Consider the following 22,693-nt stretch of genomic DNA (forward strand, 5'->3'; position numbering starts at 1 on the left):
AAATTAAATTAAAACTTATTCCGGCATGTGCCTCACTCTGCCTAATGACAGGGTCGGCCCTGACACACACACACACACACACACACACACACAAAATAACAATGCTCTTTTGCCCACTCTTTCCCTGGTATGAATATCCTCTTTTTAAGCACTTCAGCAACTTACGTGAAAAAGAGTAGCAAGGAGTCTTTTGGTCTCTGTTCCCTCTATGTTGATAACGAGAGAGGCTCTGCCACAGTCCTTCCCTTACACACTTCATTTCCTCAATCCTCCTTCCTTGGGGCATTCTGGCTGAGCCTCTGCTGCAGCACAGCACACGCAGGCACGCAGGAGAGTGGCTCAAAGGTCCCTCTGCTGGGGGTTCAGCTCACATGGGAAGCAGTAGACGAAAGAGTATCTTTAGGGTCCAGGACTATGTTGGGGCAGAGATGTGTGGCAGGCAGGAGGAGCTGGAGTGGTCCTTCCAGGACCCTTCTGTGGTGCATGGCTTCATATCACAGTTGGACAGGGTTGTCCAGAAGTTGTTGGACTGCAACTCCCATCACCCCTCACCATTAGGGATGATGAATAGGGATTATGGGAGATGCAGTGCCACATCATCTGGAAAGCCATGTTGTTTCCTACCTCTGCTTCAGGGGAAAAAAAGTTCCAGGCCCTTTCAATGTTTCATTGAATGGAAGTAGAGCATTCACAAAGTAGGAGGTGAGCTCTGTGGAACCATGAACAGGACATATATAAATTTTATCCAGACAACAAGTCTGAAAAAAAATCAGTCTGAGATTTTGTGACTAACCCAAGATCACCCAATGAGCTCCAGAGTAGAGATTTGGATATGGATCCAAGTGGTGATTGCCCACACTCAGTTGAGATAAGCTGCACCAAGTATGGCTAGGATGCCTTGTATATCAGCTACATAATTGGAAGTGCAAGGGTTCATTAAAAGATGCCAAGCCATACATAACCCTGGAACATGCCATAAACCTGGAACATGCTATTCTGTATCAGCAGTAGGGAAGACCCGTTCTCCTGATATTGTTGAACTGCAAACCCATCAGCCCCTTCCCACATGGACATAGGCCAAAGATGCTGCGAACTATAATCCAGCAACATCTAGAGGGCCACAGGTTTCCCGACTCTTCACTAGAAGTTGCTCCACTTCACCTCTTATCTATGGTGTGACCCTATGAATGAGTGATCTCCAACATGTCCTGTCCTCAACACCTCTGCTCAGCTCTTGGAAACTCAAGCCTGTGGATTCCTTGGCACATGGAGTGGAAGAGAGAAAGTGTACACGAGAGAGAGAGAGTGATAAACCGGCGTTGTTACCTGGTCCTAGGTTTTCTACACATAATCAGTAACATGGTATAAAACTTGCACTTTTTACTGTTAGCAAAGAAAGCAGGAGAAGGAAGGGTGTTCTAGGGAAATTCACATTCCAAACACATTATGCTATAAATCATACTTAAAATGATTACAGGTAACTAATCCATGAAGATCAGGGGTTAGAAAGCTTTGGCCCTCTGAATATTTTGTATTTGGTTAGGAATTATGGGAACTGTGGCCTGAAACACTGAGAAGGCCCAAAGTTTCCCCATGTGAAGTGATGTTGAGAACATGCTCTCCTAAACTCAACATGGAAAGTTGTATATGCCACCACATAAAACCTTTCCCAAGGGATTCAAGGTACCTCTCTAGATGCACATAAATTGAAAAGATGAGTTTATGACACTGGGTCATGCCTGGTTACATTCAGATTGTGAAAAATTGACTTTTTGGGACAATGTCTGCCAAAATCCATCAAGAGCACAGCTGGATAATTGTAATTTAAAGAAGTAAGGCACCCACCCACCCACAGAGAGAGAGAGTGAGAGAGAGAGAGAGAGAGAGAGAAAGAGAGAGAGAGAGAGAGTTCAAGCAAGACTCCTCTGCAGGTGTAGATTCCCAACATCTCTTACCAGCATCCTGAAATATGCACCAAACTGAGAAAGAAATCATCGGCTAAGATGATGGGCAGGTCCTGGCTGTAGCCTCTGCCCGCAGTCGGGCGAGGAGGTTAACCAGAGCAAAGAACTGACTGGATGGGCAGTGCCTCTTTCGTAATCAGAACCCCACGAGGAGCCACAACATCATCAACTCTGCTCCCTCCTTGCTCTCTGAGGGAGTCGAGAACAACATGTTTACTCACTGACTCAGTCACACTGCAGTGCCATGACTGCACGCTATTGTGTACCCATTTGATACTTGTCCTCCCCTCAGGCTGCACAACATTCCTGTCAATGCAGAGGGACGTATTTACACTGCAGTAACCCACAGGTCCCAAAGAAGGCGTTCCTGGCAACATTATAGAAATTACAAAGACAATCTGCAGATCTTTATTTCTTTTAAAAGGTTTTAATTCTGCTGCTGCTATAAGAAGAATCTATAATGCATTTTGAGGGAAAGAGGAGGGTTAGTGACAAGAATGTGCTGTTTCCCTGAAAATAGGACCTAACCTGAAAATAAGCCCTAGTATGATTTTTCATGATGCTTGTAATATAAGCCCTACCCCCAAAATAAACCCCAGTTAAGTGAAACCCCGCCCTCCACCATTGTGCAGCAACCAGAAGAAGATGACAGGACTGTATTTGAATAAATGTAGATTGTTGTACATGGAAAAAAAAAAATAAAACATCCCCTGAAAATAAGCCCTAATGTGGTATAAGATCCTTTCTTATTTTTGGGGAAACACGGTAGGCGAATTCAAGAAATCATGTTCTTTGGGGTTTTTTTTTCTTTTTCGTTTTTTAAGGGTTTGAATCCTTATTTTTAGATCCAAAGGCTGCTGGATTGGCTATTAAAGATCAACAGTAAATCAATCCGAGAGCTGAGGCTTGTAATCAGGAAGGCATGAAACACAAGGAAAACGGGGTGGAGGGGAAGGAGGGAAGTAAAAGCACAGGAGCCAGCTCTTCGGGTGTACAGTTGTACTCCCCAGTGCTAATCCACCAGCAGAATAGACAAAGCTGGTGGATTTATTCCCCCCCCCACCTGCAGTCTTTCCCCCAATGCTCCCAAAATCTGCTCTGGAGATTTGGAGGCCCTCTGGGACAAATCTGTGGTGCCTATCAGGAGAAGGAAGGAAGGCTGGACTGCATGAGCTGAATCTCCTTGTAGGACACAGGGTTTTTAGCCCAAGTTCTTATCACAAGAATGGAAGATGTGTTTCCAGGGGCCCAAATACATGGTTGTAGAGAGCCAAAGGGAGTTGGTCTCTCATCAGCTGCAAAGCAATAGCTCTGCTTTCTTCTTTTGTTCTGCTCTCCTCTATAGACTGGTGGAATGTATCAGCAACAATTAGGTCAAGAATTCACAGTCCTCCAAATTATGGGCAAACAGAAGTGAGAAAAAAAAGATCAATCCCCAGCATGCCACAGTCAAACCAGACAACAAGAACAACAACAACAACAGTGTGTCATCAATTCTGATTTGTTTCAATTCTGACCTTTCAGGGTTTTCCAGGTAGAGAATATACAGAAATGTTTTACTATCCCCTTCTTTGTAATCAGGCGCCCTAGGAATGTGCTCAAGGCACACAGGCTGGCTTCACTTACAGGAGGCACACTGAGGAATCAAACTCCCAACCTCTGCTCTGCAGCCAGCTACCTAAACCAGTGAGCTATCTAACCAGCCTTATTAAAAGAAATCCCTCAGGTGCTGAAAAATGTGTGATAGTAATGGTAGGTGATCTGTAACATGTAATTTGTCCCTCACTGACAAGAGGGGAGTGATCAATGTTCGGACCCCGGGAGTATCCTCCCTTTTTGTACAGGCTGTTAAAATATTTCCCCAGGAAGAGCAAATGCTGAAGCACAGCCACAAAGTCACTAGCAGGAAAAGGGGAGGGGGAACACCCCTAGATTAGCAGTGGAATCTGAAGTTGAGACAAATTTTACTTCTGTGACTAGAAATCCAGGATGTGGTGTTTATCATTCTGACAGCAACCATCTCTCCAACAGAGAACCAGACAGGCTGAGATGGAATGTTAGGGCCCAGGGAACATCATTCCTGCTTCATGCATGTGAAATACAGCTTCCTGTCAATGGACTGGCAGCAGGGGATAATAAGTGTGGAAAATGGGAAGAGACACATAAGTACCAGTGGAAGCAACCATGACAGGACTTTTACCCCCTTAGAAGTCTGTAATACTTCTCACATGGACATACACTTCAGTACAGTGAGGGATCAAGCAACATTAACAAGGGAAAAATTAAAAGGAGTTCAATTGTCTTAATTGCTGGAGTGCTGGGCTCAAGGACTGTGCAACAGACTGAGATACAGCCCAAACTCCAATTTTGTACACAGTCCGGATTGAAGCAGAATGGCCAAATCGAATTAAATGGGACACAAACTGCTTCAGGCTTCTAGTTTCTTCTTTTTGATGTTGGGAAAACCCACACATATTCTAAAGATACTTGCAGAACCTTAAACCTAGCGGTCCTAAATTTGGCAGGTTTATTTCCTTCTTTAGGCAGAACTGCTGGATAGCTCAGTGGTTTAGGTCTTTGGCTGTGGAGCCAGAGGTTGGGAGTTTGATTCCCCTGCTGAACGTTCTTGGCAGGAGCTGCCAAGATCCATAAGGTCCCCGTCCATCTCTGCGGTTCTAAGGTTATTATCCGTTATTATATTATAGGACTGCATCATGTCTCCAATTTCCCTATATATCAACATTAAAAAGGGGGAAGGGATAGCCATTTTGGTTGGGTTCCACACAAATCAGTGCACCAACTTTACAACTTTATAAAGTCACTTGGACCTGCTGCACAACTATGGCTAGATCAAATCAGGATATATTCCAAAACCCTGATTTGGCTTACCATGCACAGACCTAATAGACCCATAATGAATACAATCTACTGTCACATAAGGAATGGCTACTTTTGTGTTCCAAGGCGACCACCCTGGAGTTTAGCGCTGTATTTTTCCTTCAAAATTTGCCCTGGACATAGAGGTCACAGACAGAATGGGAACTAAAGATAACAAGTTGGTGGGAGGCGGGAGAGAAAAAGGAGGAGAAGAACATTTCAGCAGTTTAATCATCAGAACATTTGGTGTGAAAACAAGACACAACGAATCGAGTGACAGAGCAGCCACCCTGGAATCAAAAAGTCAGAAGACACTCAAAGACTATCTAGTCCAATTCTTGCTGCCCTCACTGAAATACATGACCCTAAATGTTCTGCTACATTCTCACATTGTAAAGCAGGACACTTGGGGAAATGTACAACCACTATCCTAGGCTGTTTCTCTTGTAACACTAAAGTTGGATTGAAATGGCAAGTCATGGCAGCTGGTCTTTTATGCCAGAAGGGGCACTCTCCCACCTTAGGTCAAGATTACTCCATTAAGTGGAAGGTTAAGGCCAACCTTGAGCTGACTGGGCACTCAGTGGTTTAAGTACCTGACAGTGGAGCCAGAGGTTGGAAGTTCTGATTCCCCATGGTACCTTCAGAGAGAAGATCCAGCCTGTGTGGCTTTGGGAAAGCTGCAAAATCCCAGAAGAGGGGAATAGTAAACCACTTCTGAGTATTATTTACCTGAAAACCTTTTTAAAAAGGGTCACCATAAATCAGAATTCACTGCACATTATTATTATGTCGCCCTTGACTCCAACCCCCCCCAAAACTGGTCACTGTCCTTTGTGCCCAACAACCAACATGGTTACCAGTTGCTACAGCACGTGTCACTTTGAGCACTGATGCCCATGCTGTATAACAGATATTTATTGTTAGGCTGGGCTGTGGCGCAGCAGAAAGTAAAGTTTCCCCCTTACAGATATGTTTTACAAGGCAAAGTTTTCTGTTGCTGATGTGCTTTACAGAAGCACTTACAGTATGCTTCCAATCAATCTGTTTTATAACTGTATATGTCTTGTTTGATTTCTTTTGTTGGATAACCTGAGTCCAGTTTTTGCAGGGAAAAAGATAAGGTACAAACCAAAAAGAAAGAAAGCTAGTTAAATGGGAAGGGAAGTTCAATCCTGATCACAACAGGGGACAAGGAGACATATTGTAAAGGAGGTTAATAGTGCCATAAAATGACTCAGTCGCACCTGTGCTGACCTGCGTGTCACAGACTAGTCAATCTGACCTGAGGTAAATAAATAAAACCTCCTTCTGCACAACCCGTTGAACCCTGAGCACAAGCATAACCAAGAATAACAGTGTCCTCAATAGAACCAAAATTTTGTCTCTATTTATGTCACTCGATATTGGCAAGTGTTTGGGTCTGAGTTCCAAGTTCAAGTCTTTAGTACCAAATACCGAGTCCCAAGTTTAAGTTTGAGTCCCTATTAAAGACAAGCTTCTCCCCCAACCCCGGAGAAAACAGGGAGGGGTGGGTGGAATCTGGGCCATGAGTCCAGTCTGAGTCATTAAAAACAAACCCAAGTTCAGTCCGCATCAAGTCACCCGCACAATTTAAGTCTGACCTGACAGTGAGTCCCACGACTTGAGTTTCCCATCCCTGGTTATGGCAACCCCGATTCTATACATTAGGGGTCAACAACTGGAGACCTCCAAACGAAGACTGGCTAACCAAAAGATGAAACTGAGAGGAAGATCCAACCGCAGCTGTAGTCATGGAATTTGTTGGCTGTTTGCGTTGGGGTGATGACAATGGGCGTGCCAGCTAGGAATTTTTGCTACATCAGACAAGGGAGCTTTCCCAATCCTTCTTAAACAAGATGCTGGCCGCAGCCACCCCTACTGCCGAGTGTAACAGCTACCATGCGCTATCTCTGTTGATCTCCGGTTAAGCTGTGGGCAACCTCAGCAGAGCTCTTTGACCTCCTGCGTTGCTGTAGAGCTGTGCAAAAGGATGGGAGGCTCCGCTCCAGCAGAACACAGTGTTCCCTAACTCAGGAAACCAGATGGGAATTGGGCAACGCTTAAGAATAGCAGGCTGGGCTCTCGAGGTCAGGAAAAGAGCTTAAAAACAGGATCTGTCAAGATATCAATGCTTTAAGACCTCCTCCCCTGCATGGTGGATTGAGAACAGAACCAAACTCGGCAGATTTCACTTTTGGCCAGGACGGGTCAGCCACAGCTGTTCCCCCTCTTCCCAGCCATATAGCTCACGGTCTCAAAAGGGAAAACAAATCCAGTCCATTTCCTTTTCCTGCTTGATGATCAATGTCATTTCCTGGTTTTCACACACACACAGTTTGGGTTTCCCGCTAGTTTGGGTTTCCCAGCATTGCTTGGAATAAAAGCTGGCGATCACGAAGGAAGAACTTGGCACCTGGACATTTTTCTCTCCCTCCATCCCCAGCTTTTTCTTTTCTTTTACATCTCTCTCTCTCTCTCTCTTGCTTGGGAACTGCGTGCATCAGAATTGCTGCTTAAGCAAAACTCCATGTTTTGCACATCCAGTCTAAATGAAAGGGTTGGAAGTCTATCTGAGAGGCCATCACTTTAATTACCTCCCTGGGAACCTCAACACAACTGCTTTGCAACACCCATCCTACCAGAACCAGCAAAATCGTCACTGAGAAGATTGTACACCATCCAAAGTATCCATGCCAAGAAGTAATAAGTAGAGCTGCCGCCAAGCTTAGCAGCCAATTCTTGTCATGTTTACTCAGAAGTTGAAAGCCAGTTATTTATGAGGAAACCATACTGAATTAAGCTTCCCTAGGGTTGTGGGCATATAGGGTTGGAATAAATGTCATAGGGTCTCATGAGGGCATCCTGATCATGCGTCTGTTTCTTTGGAAGTACGGTAAGTGTTTCCAAGTTGACCGGCCACAAACTCTTTAGTTATTAAACGTTTTCCTGCCCAAGAAGATGTTGGATTAAGATTTTGAGTAGTACAGCCCCATAGGCTGTTGCAATAGTGCTTACTCATGAGGAAGCATACTTTATAACTGAGATGTCAACTGGCCCCATCCATATTGCCTCAGCTACCACTGGGATATGGCCCCCACAACATCCCTACAAAAGTCTTCTGAATTCCAGACCTTGGAAAAATTATATATATTTTTTGCACTACAATTTCCATAATCCCCTAATCCATTGTGGCTACATTGGCTGGAAATTTCTAGGAGTTTTAATGCACAAAAGTGGCTTTTCCAAATTCTGTCCATCTCTGTTCTAGTAAGAAGGACTGTTCTAGTAAATGAGAAGTGAGATTGCAAGATTAAGACACTACTCCCAGATTCAAATAATCCCACACCCTCCTTCCTTTCGTAAGAATAACAAACATAAAGTCCACAATCTGGGGTACTTGAAGCACACGGATGAGACGGCTCCATCCTTCCTGTACCAGACCTCTTAAAAAAGAAATTTAAGGAAGGATTTCCCTTCTGGTTTGTATCCAAAACCCATCAGGGGAAAAAGAAAGAAAGTCTGAAATGTCAAGATTTCAGTAAAAGAGAAATGCTTATTTCATGTTCTCAGGGAATCTTCTTGATTTATTATCCTTTTGAAGCATACTCCGAAAAATGTCAGTTAGAACCTTTAATATGCACTGGTGCTTGGAAGTAACTTGTTCCAAATAGTGTTACTTGTGATTCATTCCTATTTTTTGCAATAACACCGTAACTAATTAAAGACTATTACATTATGATGGTAATACAGTACACTATAATAAGTGATAATCTCACTCCTTCCGCAGTGTAACTATAATTGTGTTAGTTACTTATATAGTTAAGGGGCCATGTTGGCCTCACTTCCTCTGGTGTATTCTATCCAGTAGCTTGTAGCAGTTTCTTTTTTTAAAAAAATCACCAAAAGTATTTAAATAACAGGAATATAAAGTGTTGTTTTTGGAAACTATAACAACCACTCTAAGTAACCATTTGAGTTGCTGGGGCTGTAACCATAATTAATTATTCTTTTTTAAACATTAACTTTTTGAGCTCTGACATAAATGCACATATGGTCTCCCAAGACGGCCTCATTCTCTCAAGGGAACACATGCATGGCAGGAAATCCAGGTTGAAATATTAAACTTGGTACAAATTGTTGCCGAGGTCTTATATTACATCATCACTACAATCTTGCAATGCAGAGATATATTTAATTAAGTAAGGGGTCAATTATTCTACTTGAAAATTTCAAACCATCAGTTGGCCAATAACTTTATTAATGTGCTCACAGCATTAAAAGCTCACTATGCAGGGAACAGGTTTAACTTACTTTTATTTGTCTGTTTGTTTATTGGATTTCTATCCCGCCCATCTAGACCAAAGGTCTACTCTGGGTGGTTTACAAATTTAAAAACAATAAAATCAAAAACATATATTATAGATCCAAGGTGGCAAAAGTATAAGAAATTAAGATACGGCAGGAGGGAAAGCCTGCCCAAATAGCCAGGTTTTAAGTTTATTCAGAGAGCCAGGCGGATCTCCACTGGCAGGTTGTTCCAGAGGTGAAGGGCCACTGCCGAGAAGGCCCGGTTCCTCGTTCTTTCTTTCCTTCTAGACCTCCCTCAGCATTAGGCCCCTCAGCTGCCCGGCCTGGCTAGAATTAGTGACTCTGGCAGAACTGGGAGAAGGAGCTCTGCCAGATATCGAGGTCCTAAACAGTTTAGGGCTTTATATGTAATCGTAAGGACTTTGAAATCAACATGGACATGAATGGGCCACCAGTGCAAGGCGGCCAGTGTGGGGGAAATATGTTTGTTTGTTTGTTTGTTTGTTTGTTTAATTTATATGCCGCCCACTCTACCCAGAGGTCTCTGGGTGGCTTACAACAATTAAAATTCAATACAATAAGAGATAAAATGATTAAAATATAATTAAAATACAATTACAATACAATTAAAATTGCCATCAGGACCCACAGTTAATGTTATTTCAATTAAAAGCCTTCTGGAACAGGAAGGTTTTGACCTGGCGCCGAAATGTCATCAACGTCGGCGCCAGACAAATTTCAGTCGGGAGGGCATTCCATAGTCTGGGGGCAACAGCCGAGAAGGCCCTTTGTCTACAAGCCATCTCTCTTACCTCCTTGAGGGATGGCTCTTTCAAAAGGGCCCCCTGGCTAGATCTTAACTGCCGGGTAGGCTCATATGGAATGTTGGTACCTTTTCAAAACTGTTTTCAAACGCGTTTTGTACCATCTGAAGTTTCCATGTCAGTCTCAAAGGCAGCTCCACGTAGAGCGCATTACAGTAGTCTAATCTTGAGACTACGAGCGCATGGACCAAAGTGGTGAGCGCCCCCACATCAAGACAGGGACGCAGGTGGGCAATCCACCAAAGGTGCAAATGTGCAGAACGGACCAGTGACGACACCTGAGTCTCCATGGTGAGCACCAGGTCCAGATGTATACCTAAACTGCGAACCTCACTCTTGGTGGTAAGAGTCACCCCCCCAAAGGAGTTTCCCAGACCTATGATGTCTGGAACACCCACCCGAAAGACCTCTGTCTTGCCCAGATTCAGCCTTAGTCCATTCACCTGCATCCATTGCTGAACAGCCCCCAGGCAGTGCTCAAGGGATGAAACAGCATCCACTGTTGTTGGAAAAAAGGAGATGTGGAGCTGAGTATCATCAGCATACTGATGACACAAAGCCCCGCATCCCCTAATGACCCCTCCCAGTGGCCTCATGTAGATGTTAAACAGCATTGGAGAGATAATCGGGTCCTGAGGAACCCCACAATTGAGGCTCCATGGGGCTGAGAAACCCTCTCCAATCTACACTCTCTCGGGACAGTCCTCCAAGAAGGAACGGAGCCAGGCAAGAGCCAGGCCACCGATTCCCAACTTGGAGAGCCTCCCCAGGAGAATACCATGGTCGACGGTATCAAAGGCGGCTGAGATATTGAGGAGGATCAGCAGAGACATTTTGCCCCAGTCGGCCTCCCTCAGTAGGTCATCAAACAGGGTGAACAATGCTGTTTCCGGGCCATGGTGTGGCCTGAAGCCCGACTGGAATGGATCCAGAGCATTAGTTATCTTCCAGTTTTACATGCTGCCTTTCCATCATAAAATAGGGTAACTCTCCTCAGCTTAGTGCCCTCCATATGTTCAAGACAACATCTTGAGGAGACTTTTTCCTTAGAATATCAGCTGTTTCTGAATTCAGCTTTTTATTCTTTATTTTAATGTTATAAATTTGACATCATAGCACAGTAGTGAAAACTAAAAATGAAAAATAAAATAAAATAAAATAAAATGAGACAGCATTTTGAGGATGTTGGCACCAGGTAGAATAAGGGTGGAAAGGAAGAGAAAGTGAAGTTGGGAGGGGGAGGGAGGGGGAGATAGCCAAAGGGGAAGGGTGATCTGCGCTGGGAGTCGAGAACTCAGGGAACAATTCTGGATGCATATGAACAAGCAATACCAGGAGGACTCAATGGATCCCAGTACATCCAGAAACAAATACCTCCCCAATGGAGGGGGTGCCAATACTGAGATGATCTATGCAAATCTGCAACAACAACAGCAAGAACAAAAATTACCAGAATGACCCAGAACAATCCCAGAACAACCAGAGACAATGCTGCAATGTGAACCAGTCCTTGTATTGCACTGAAATGTCTGTCCCTTCTGGTGGCACTGCCAGGAAAAATGCCTTTTCTCCTTAGCTTTCTTCTCCAAAGGAGATGATCTAGGAAAGGCATCTGCAAGTCTCCATGGTGCAGGCTAGAGCCACAAACTAGCTCTAGCACTTACTTGCACTGTGAAGAACCACTGCTGGAATTACAGTGGCAGTGGGTCATGGGAGGTGGGGCAGCACCTCCAGGTGTGTGGGCTTGCAAATGTGGCTTTGTTGTTATTATGATGTTGCCCACCCCTGTGATACAGGGTCTGGGTCAAGACACCAACACTTCCATGTCTGATTCCTTCAAGATCTTGCCCCCAGCAGCTGTCCTAGTTCAGCAGCACTACTGAAACCCAGGTGGCGTCCGTGGTCCGTTCCGCCTATTTTCATCTATGGCGGATTGCCCAGCTGCGGCCATATCTTGATCGGGGGGCCCTCACTACTCTAGTCCATGCGCTCATAATCTCGAGATTAGACCACTGTAATGCACTCTACGTGGGGCTGCCTTTGAGGCTCATGCGGAAACTTCAGATGGTCCAGAATGCAGCGGCCAGGCTTATTAGTGGGGTGAGAAAATTTCAGCATATCTCCCCCACTCTGGTTGCACTGCACTGGTTACCTATTTGTTTCCGCATCGACTTCAAAGTGTTAATGATCACATATAAAGCCCTAAACGGTTTGGGACCTCAATATTTGGCAGATCGCCTCCTCCTGCCCAGATCTACCCGAATCACCCAATATAGCCAACAGGGACGGCTGAGGGGTTTGACGCCGAGGGAGGCCCGGAAGGAGAAAACAAGAAACCGGGCCTTCTCGGCGGTTGCCCCTCGGCTGTGGAATACACTCCCCACTGAAATTCGGCTGGCACCCTCACTGGGTGTTTTCAAAAGCCAACTAAAAACCTGGTTATTCAAACAGGCCTTCCCCCCCAGTCAACTAAGTGATCTTTTCTTTCCTTTTCTTCTGTTTTTTTGAGTTTTGCCATCTTGGATAATATTAATTATAATTATTGCACTATATATGTTATTTATACACTGTTTTAATGTGTTTTAACCTATGTTAGCCGCCCCGAGTATACGCTGTCTGGAGGGGTGGGGTAAAAATCAAATAAATAAGCTGTGCTTCTGTAATCCTCCACTGGTGGCAAAGGGCTTTTTCTTGCTCTGCAAAGCATCTTTGAAGGCTGGTCACAGATCTCTCAGAGAGGCACCTGACAACGGCTGTGTCAAAGGCAACTGGCTGGCTGGGGCTGCTCCCAGAAGGAGATGGACAGATAACCTGGCAAATCAGAACAGCAGTCTCAACTTGCTATCTCATGTCCTGTTTACTCAGCCCTCTCGGCTTAGCTGGGCCTAGGATGGCCCCAGAGGGGAAAAAAAGACAGTTTGTAACGAACTCTGAAACACTTACAAAAATAAATCAGAGCTGGCAATCTCGGTATTTACATGCCTTTTCCCAAAGTTCATGTAGCTCCATTTAAAAACTGGGAAGCCAGTAGAAGCGTTTGGCACTTTCCACGCCTGCCCCTTCCAAAATCCCCCGTGCAGGACCTCAAGTCCATCCCCTGTTCCTTCAGAACAGCAGCATCACAGACAAAACTCTCAAAATCTTCAGTAGCCAAAACACCAAGCCGTATCTGCATCAGAAGTGAAGCCCAAAGAGTTGCTCTGTTTGAGGAGTGGACACCTTGTGTCCCCAGCAAGAACGGTTGTTGATCTCCCGTGAACCCTAGATAAGCTACCCAGGAATGAGTGACGATGAGGGTTGAAATCTAACGACATCTGGAATCTAACAACCTCTGCTCTAAAAAAAAGGAGCAAGGAAGTTTATTTTTACTGCTGCTGCTAAGAACTCAATTTCCTTATGCAGAATTTGTCAGAGATGGCATGTCAACAGTGGATGTGGCCAAAGCCAGCAATGGGAGAGCAATGATCCAAACGGGTGTTGGGGGGTGGACACCCCCTTCTCTTCCCTGCCTCCCTCCGACACACTCCTTTCTGCCCCCCCCCATAACTCCCAGTGGACTATTCTGGGAGAGACAGGCCCACTTTTGCCAAAGATTTGCACTGACGTCTTGCCAGGGGGCTTTCAAAAGCAGGTGGAGGGTCGTAGGTTGCCCATCTTGGTCTATGGACTGCCAAGCAGGGTGGGACAGCATTGTAAACATATATGAGTGGGGGCTATGCAGAATGATTGTTTAAGAAAGATCTCTGTGGGGAAAAGCTGCATGTCCCTCTAGTCAGCTGACTCTGTCTCCCCTCTTGTGTGGTGATGGCGGAAAACAGAGGGCGTTGCTTTTTCAGGCAACTGAAGAGGACAGTGGTGCAGTGAAAAAGGAGGCATCGCATCTATGCCTCCCCTGTGGCACCCCAGAGCTAACTGCTGGATAATTCAGTGGCTTAGGCCTTTGGCTGTGCAGCCAGAGGATGCGAGTTCGATTTCCCACTGGGCCTCCTTGACAGGGGCCGGACTCCATGATCCATAGGGTCTCTTCCAGCTCTGCAGTTCCAAGATTATTTTTAAAAAGAGAAGATAAATCCTGTCTCTAGGTGAAAACCTAGTGACCCAAAATCTACTACAGACCATGCCTCCTCCTGGGGCTGATTTCCACAGAAACACAGCTAGAGATCTCATAACACCCAACTTCATGGCAGGCTGCCCCAAGATTTGCAGCAAAGATAAGATGGCCGCTCTTCTATTCCAAGTGTACCAACCAAGTGAGGTGGCAAGGGGAATGTAGTAGAATGGGGCAATGAGAGTGCATCCTTCACTGTACCTGGTGTGTTATGGAGGCTGGTGTAGGCCATCCATGTCAAGCTAGACGGCACACACCTTTCTCTTCCAATCCCTTGCTGTCTGCACTCAGCAAGCAAAATCTTTCTGCCTTCACTCCTTTCAGACCCCTGAGACCACAAACTAGCTCCCAACCCAAAGCAATGTACAGTATGACTGGAGGCCACTGAAAATCACTGTTGATGGTGATGAAAATGCCAAACCTTCTCTCTGCGGCATTTCCACTCTGATGGTGCTTTCAACTCAGCTACACCTCCATCTCAAAGTGCAACAACTGATGTTCCCTTGAGCGTGTGAATCCACTTGCAGCATATTTTCAGTATTAGGGCAAATGTAATATCCTTTTCAGTGGAGGCAAGCCCCAGGATGATATAATATGTAATTGCAAGGCATCAGAAGGTGTAACACAGAATGATATAATATATTAGTGGCATGTTCCGAACCTGTTCTGAGACAGAGAAGTCCCACAAAGTCACTGTTCTCTCTTGATCTCCTCTGTATGTAACAAGAATATTTAATCCCTTTTCAGGGACAAGCTCTTAAATTATGCTTTTCAGATACTACCTATCCTGAGTCAATTTCAGATCTATGTCACTGAAGCAGAAGAACCAGTGGCAACTGCTCCCTTTCGACTTAGGTCAAGACCTACCCTAAATCAAGCCATCTCGGTTATTTTGACACAAGGCAGAAAATCACATAAGCACTCCTCCCCATCCACGGCAGTAAAAAAATTAAACATAATCAACCACAAAGCAACAAAAAAATTTAGATACACAACATTTAATGGCCTTTCATACTATAATACTTCCAATCAGCCACCTAAAAGTGTCCACCTCACTTTACCTGATGTTAGGGCTTGGCCTTCTCATTTGTCCTGCCTCGGCGAACCTGGGCTGACATTTATGTGTGACTGACAGGCACTTAACCATTTTTAAATGGTTTTTAAAACATCCAACTTCACTTGTCTCTCCTTAACAGAACTGTTTCTTAAAATACTTGTCAGGAAATGTTCAAAATAAGCTAACTGGGCACTTAGCCAACCAGCTTTCACTTATATTGACTTTTTAAATTTTTTAAAAGATTCAATGGAAAGCAAATATCAGAATTGGTTCCCAAGCTTTCAAGCACAAAAAGAAATCTATTAGGCAAGCTCCTCCTCAGGAAAAAACACCAACAACATCTGAGGTCCTTGTCACACAAGGGAAAATATTGGAAAGGGAAAATACAGCTAAATAGCTTTATTTTTAGATGGTGGCAGAGAATAATAGTTCCCAATGCTCTGGAAAAGAAGTCTTGTTAAGCTGACTGTAGCAAACAATCATAATAATATAAAAATTCTTTTGTACTAAACAGCATCTCCAGGGCCAAATAGTACCCAGAGGTGGGAAGAAGGGGAATCTGCATGAGGAAAACTAGTGTGAGGCCCCAATCTAGATTAGGAACATATTCCAGACTGGGTTCTCACAGCTGCTTTTCCTTCAGGATAAAAAAGCAACCAGCCTTAAGTATGCCTCATTCTCCACCCCTCCCACATTTACCCCTGTTTATTCTAACATATAGTTTGGCCCGAGTACATTTATGCTGGCAAGAACTCCTGCAGGGTGCAGCCAACTTCCCCAGATGGATTCAGGCATTCTGGAAATTCACAGGGTTTTCTGCCGCTTGCTAGGAAACCACATCTCCCTCTTTCCTCCGACCCCTCTGTCCTTCGGTCTTTGTACCACACCAACCTACCCTGTGGTTGCCGGGAACTCGGGAACTCTCTCTTCTCCCCAGCGCCCTTAGGAGAGTTTCCACCGCATGTTGGGGCTTCATGGCTATAGAGGTGAAGACGGCATGAGTCCACCGGTGCCTTCAAGTCTTGGCCAAGCTAGCGAGCATGCTGGAGTCGCTGAAGCCAGCTCTGCAAGAGGATAATGGAGGTGGCCTGCCCTACCCGCGAGATCAGGGGCAGCTGCAGCAGATCCACTTTTTGCCGGCACTCGTCAACCAACGCAACCCTCGGGAGTGCATGAGACAAGAGGATGTGAAACTGGAAACAATGAGGCTCTGGAGCCAGGCTGGCCTGTCAGACCAGGGCAAGCAGTCAGGGAACTGCTATTTCCTGGTACACAATAGCTCTCTTTTCCCTTTGCTTGGGAGGGGATGGAAAAGGATACACCAGGAAGGAGGGACAGCTGGAGTTGGAGGCCATAGGCCTGCCAGAGAAACAGAAGAGGCCAGGTTGGTCCCCAACGTTTAGGTCCCTGCGTCATCCACACCTCTTGGAAGCCAAGGATGAGACAAGAGCTTGGCAAAATAATACATATATATGCGGAGTAGAAACAAAGCAGCCTGCAAGTGGAGTGGATTCCACCATGGGGAGAGGTAGAGGTACACAGGCAGCAGAAAGGCACGGCAAAGTAAGCCTTACAGCTGTAGTCTTCAGGGAGGTGATCAAAGATCTGAATCGTCAGGTGGACAAAAAGCTCCATGCAGGTAGAAAACTAGTTCATCAGGAGAAGGCTGTGCTGAAAGCTGAATTTAGATACATGTACTGTACATCCTTGAAATTAGCTTACATCAAAGTATGTGGATTTCCCCTCTCAACTTGATCCTCAGAACAACAACCCTCTGAGGTAGGTCATGCAGAGCGAGAATAAGTGGCTAGAGATCACACCGTGAGTTTTACAACTTGGTGGAGACTTCGGCCTAGAACTCCGAAAGCCCAGCCCTCTACTCACTACATCACAGTGGTTTTCAACCTTTCTCTCTGGCCTGCCAGTCTTCTATTTGCAAGGGGGATTTATTTGAAAGATGCCCCCCCCAAAAGTAGCAATTTGAATCCTTGTCTTCCCAATCTTGAAAAGCCCAACACTCCAGCTAATACCATTGCCCTGGCTCTCTGGATCAAATGCATGTGACCCCCCCCCCACTCCAAATACAGGTGTCAGGCGCAGATTCCTGATCAACAGCTGGTTTTGAGGGATGGTCACTCTGAGGATAAACTGCAAGGTGTTCTTGCACAGTCACTCCCACAGTACAGTAATTCCACAGCAACTATTCTCTCTATTCATATGTAAACTATTCAGAAGTGATGAAGGACTGTCCTTTACAAAAGGCAACAGAAAGATGGGACTTATTCTACAAATGGACTGAGTCAACAGGCAGCGTATGAAGAGCATACATTGAAATGAGAACTTAAATCTGGAAGGCACAAAATAGCAAAAAGAGCAATTTGGAATGTTGATATGGCAGTATGTATAGAATGGACGTTAGTATGTTATTGTTTCTCCTCTTCCCATTTAACCTCAATTCCCCTTTTCCTTTTCGTCACCCCTTGTTAAATAAATAATAATAATAATATTCATATATAAGCTATTGACAAAACGAGCTAACACTGCTTGTGGGCCAAATTTGGCCCTGGTGGGTCCATGATGACCCAACCCACATGTTGACATGGCTGCAAGCCGTGAAACATTTAATCGTGGGGTAGTAGCACTATAACTAAATGGTATCTTATAGTGACTCCACTTACTACAGAGGAATATCTTCTCCAGAGAGATGAGAAACTTTTTTTTAAAAGATTACAACTTTTGGAGTAGAAGCTATGGGACTCTCCATTTTTGGAAGTTAAGGTCCAAGAAAGGAAATCCTCTAATCCAGACCTGGGCAAAGTGCGGCCCTCCAGATGTTCCTGAACTGCAAATCCCAACATTCCTCACTGTGTGGGCTAGGCCCAACTCTCCTCACACTATTGGCTGTGTGGGCTAGGAATTATGGGAGTTGCAGTTCAGCAACAACTGGAGGGCTGCATTTTGCCCACCGCTGCATCGTCTGATCTCTATTCCTTCCATCTCCAGTGATAGGCCCACTAGAAACACCAGCCATTCACTCCTTCTTCTTTCTAGGCAGAAGATGGTGCTCCCTTTAAAAATAAACTAAAATAAATCATAATAAAGTGGAATGCCTTCCAGTGAAACAGTGAGCCATGTCCATCTTTCCAAAGCTGGTGTGTTTCTTTGCGTGTGTGATGTGTGTGTGTGTGTGTTGGTGCAGGCCTGGTAGTAAAAGAGGAGAAGAGGTGGAAGAGTCATTGGGCGAAGTACTGAAGTGAGTCAGACCAGCGCCGGGTTGAAGAAACTGGGCTTCTGCCAAACAGATACAACCAATATGGTCTGGGTGGTGTTATCACAGCACAGGAGGGACCAGTCTCGTCCGCACGCATGCCCTTCACAGTCTTTCCTCCTGGAGGCACGGTGCCAGTGCACGGGCATTGCATAACCCAGGGCAGGCTTTTGGCTTTACAGAAGTTTGCAGCAATTGTGCCTGAGGAACTAAAAGTTAGTGTGCCTTTCCCAGTTTTGTATCACCCACACCCTTCTTGCATAGACACATTGCTCATCAAGGAGCTCTAAGTCTGGGGGTTTCATTGAAAAACAACCAGCCCAAGGAATGAAAAACAAAAATTAGAATGATACATTTTATTGATTGATTGATTGATTGATTGATTGATTGATTGATTGATTGATTGATTGATTGATTGATTGATTGATTGATTGATTGATTGATTGATTTGATTTGATTTGATTTGATTTTTACCCCGCCCCTCTAGACCATGTCTACAGTCCCATCCCAAATTCCAGCATGACATGGCTTACAGAAATCTTTCCAGATTCATCCGTGCTAGAGATCTTACTGTGAGTCCTGGGCAGGCAGAGTCAGAAGTGAATCCCATCTTTATTTCAAAACCAATGAAAACCACTTGAATAACCTTGACTTAAAAATGACCAGGGGACTATTTATTCAGTTATTTCTACATGCAAGGGCAGAACTTGTCACTTGACAAATCAATTGTCTCTTGATTCAAGTTGCTGTCCCTCATGAAATTATATGAGAAAAACCACAAATGGGTTGAGGAGCCCATCTGGGTAAGGATGACTGGTAGAAATGACTAATTAATAATAACTGTAATTAAAGTTATTACTTTTGGGATAGTAGCACCATTAACTACAAGAGTTATTCGTGGGATAGTGAATAATACAACATGTAGTTAAGTGTCTAACAGCTAGACGCTGTTCCAAGTCCTCCATACAGAGCACGTTACCATAGTCTTTCGAGATTGAAGGATGCCTACACAGTTAAGTGTCACAGTAAAAGCAATCTGATGAGTATTTACAAAGTTACTTTTAAAATGCAGAAAGTAATATTTTCCATAACTTTTTAAAGGTATTAAAGGTATTTTAAAGAAAATGCCATTCTATTATCAGTTTTAAATAACAAGAAGAGTATTGTTTGGTTTTGACTTCTGATAAATAACCACTGTGATTCCCAGTGTGATGCAGTGGTGGAGTGATGGACTAGGATTCTGGAGAACAGGGTTCGAATCCCCACTCAGTCATGGAAGTTCACTGGGGGAGTGGAACTGGTAAAGCCATTCCTTAAATATCTGTTACCTTGAAAGCTGCATTAGGGTCACTATAAGTCAGTTCCAACTTGACTGCACATAATACACATACAAAGGATTCCAAAGTGTAATGCCAGAATTGGCCAGTCTTTCTCTGTATTTTTCTGGCTTGCTGGTAGAAGCAACATAGCATGTTATGGGGAAAATACTGTGCTAGTTATATTTAACGCAGTAAATTGTTTGCAGGATCAGAGCAACAATAATGGTAACAGCATTGAACAAAAAGAGGAGTTTCTTTAAAAAATATCACTGCAAGCTTTGGATCTGATTGGGGGGGGGGAACCTCTCCCTTGGACCACAGGTCACTCTGCAGAAAAGAGGGGGAAATGTAGCAAAGGAAAGGCCGTGGCCTATATTGAGTACAATATTAAAATGATCTGTATTTACATAATGTTCAGAATGTTCTAGTTGTAAAAGAAAAGTCACAAGAGACCACTAAAAGCATTATAATCTTTGCATATGAACTCTGGCGCCTACATGCATCCACTCCCTCAAACTCTGCAGCTCAGATCCATCTGCCAAGCAGACAATTTGGAAGCAGTTTAGAGCAGTGGTTCTTAACCTTTGCTACTCAGATGTTTTTGAACTGCAACTCCCAGAAACCCCAGCCAGCACAGTTGGTGGTGAAGGCTTCTGGGAGTTGCAGTCCAAAACTCCTGAGTAACCCAAGGTTAAGAACCAGTGGTTTAGAGCAGGGGATCTCAACCTTGGGTCCCCATATGCTCTTGGACTACAACTCCCAGGAATCCTGGCTAGCAGAGCTAGTGGGAAAGGCTTCTGGGAGTTTAAGTCCAAGGACATCTGGGGACCCAAGACTGAAGACCACTGGTTTAGAGGAACCAGAGGCAACAGGGGGACAGTCAGAGTGGCTGGGAGTTCCATTTTGCAACTTGCAAAACTAGGTGCTGACCAGCACCACCAGTCCAGCACTGATGCTGGGAAGTTGCCGACTGTTGCAACTACCTCCATAGAAACAGTAATTCACCACTGATGGGCTCAGATGGGGCTGGACTACACCTCACATCATCCCTTGCCGGCATAAGCAGTGCTGAAAAATGGTAGAAATTGCCTTCCAACAATATTCAGATGACTACGTGCTTCCACGCTATGTCACATGCAAACACATCATGCTTTTCCCTGGTGAAGAGTGCCCTCCCTCTTGGAAATGCATAACATCTGAAGAAGCTCCAGATCTCTGGGTGAGTGATGGGGAAGACAGAAGAGACCATATAAGGCCAGTTCCCCAGTATCCCCCAGGAAACTTTCAATTAACATGTATCACTGCAATGCACACCCACACTTCTAAAAAATGAGCCCAAGAGTGCCCATGGGGTGATGTGGCATTCAAAAGAACAGGTGAGAAACCACACCCATAAAGACTGGTGCCAGAGAGAGCTAGAAGTAGGAAATACCCACACAATGGTCCCAAAAGCAGCTAAAAAATCCAGTGACTAGGAATGAGTCAAGTCCCATCTGCTGGTGGCACAATATCTGTTGTGGTGGCCTAATAAACTGATTGGGACATAAAATCAAACCTCTGCCAGGGTTGCCATCTGTAAGAAAGGGGTGGGGGGAGACACATGACCTGTGGTTACAAACACTAGGGTTGCTCCCAGACAAAGGTTTTATTAATTGCTCCACTAACAAAATTTAATAGGAGGTCTGAACAATGCTAAACATAGATCTGAAGGAACAGACTGTGATTTACAAAAGCTTGTACAAATTTGGTTATCTTCAGCTGCCACAATAGTTTTGTTTTCATTTTTGTTGCTGCTGCTGAAACACAAGTACCTCAGCATCACTGTTTTATTCCATTTATAAGCTTCCATTTGTTTTCCTATTTATTCAATCATTTTTCCCCCATAAAAGAAATCCAAAAAGGGAGAGATATAGAATATAATTTAATTAGTTAAGACTTGTCCAGATACAGATAAAAATTAAAGAGTTATTTCAGTGTTTTTTTCTCACTGAGGAAAACAAATACCAGGCCAATTTTGACACTTCCCCCGCTGCTTTTTGTGTTTTTTTGCTCTTCTTTCTGAGAATAATATTATTCCATTCCATTATTTGTTCTGGGTTAGAGCTTAGTGCGACACTGCTTCCTATAGAGAATCTGCATCTCAGAAGCTCCCAGAGAGAAGGCTTTAATTAGCTGTGTAATTAGCTTTTTAAAAAATGTACCAAAAAACAGCAACAACTTTGCAACAAAGCCCATACAGTCCAGGAGCAAAGCTGTAGCGAGGAAGTGGATTTTGTAAGGATTTATTTCCTGAGAAGTCTAGAGAACTGATTTCACAAAGACCTTTATAGTGCCACATGGATACAAATGTTGATAAATAACATTCCTCCTTGAAGACAGATCACCACCTACTGTGCTATCTCTTTTCTATCTGGGAAAGCTCTAAGTTACAACTGCATATCCCACATTTATTTCACAGAACTCAAAACTGGGTACATTGCTCTTCTCTTCCTCACTTCCTCTTTAAAACAACTACCAGTGAGGTAGGTCAAAATGGGAGAGCGTGGTTGATCCACAATCACCCTGTGAATTCCATGGCTTGATAGACATTAACCAGGATCTTCAGCATCTCAAATTACTGTAACAGTATTAGAAGTCATTTTCTCTGGAAGTTTTCTATATTATAACTCCCAACATCTAGATACTTAAACCACTGAGTTATCCAGCCAGCCTTTGAGTTCTGCATTGTTTATGATATGATCTCCTGGTTTAGCTAAATTCATTTTATGGTGTTTTTAATCATCTAATTTGGTCTTGCGTGCGTGCGTGAGTGCGTGTGTGTGATTACTTTAATTGAGTGGGATTATTCTGATGTGTTTTTTTTTCCCGTTAACTGTTTAGCGTTCTTCAATGGGAGGGGAAAAAAAGCAAGATAGAACTTTTCTTATAAATAAATCCTTTCTAA

At 44.2% G+C, this 22,693-nt stretch overlaps 1 protein-coding gene across 6 annotated transcripts in view; it reads right to left on the minus strand.

The window, feature by feature from the left end:
• Positions 1–22,693, minus strand: part of TNS2 (tensin 2) — a 158,943-nt gene that overhangs the window by 86,583 nt on the left and 49,667 nt on the right. Inside the window, exon 1 of one of the 6 annotated variants that reach the window (XM_072991231.2) lies at positions 16,058–16,900. The exons of 2 other annotated variants lie outside the window; for them this stretch is intronic. In XM_072991231.2, coding sequence (XP_072847332.2) covers positions 16,058–16,138 — 81 coding nt within the window. In that variant the 5' untranslated portion in view covers positions 16,139–16,900. Of the gene's footprint in view, positions 1–165; positions 276–1,955; positions 2,156–6,466; positions 6,580–16,057; positions 16,901–22,693 lie in introns of those variants that run through there. 3 more of the 6 variants (XM_072991232.2, XM_072991234.2, XM_078384714.1) reach the window with 3 other exon arrangements.

The sequence above is a fragment of the Pogona vitticeps genome, chromosome 2, assembly GCF_051106095.1.
Source record: "Pogona vitticeps strain Pit_001003342236 chromosome 2, PviZW2.1, whole genome shotgun sequence".
In the NCBI taxonomy this organism is placed as follows: Eukaryota; Metazoa; Chordata; class Lepidosauria; order Squamata; family Agamidae; genus Pogona; species Pogona vitticeps.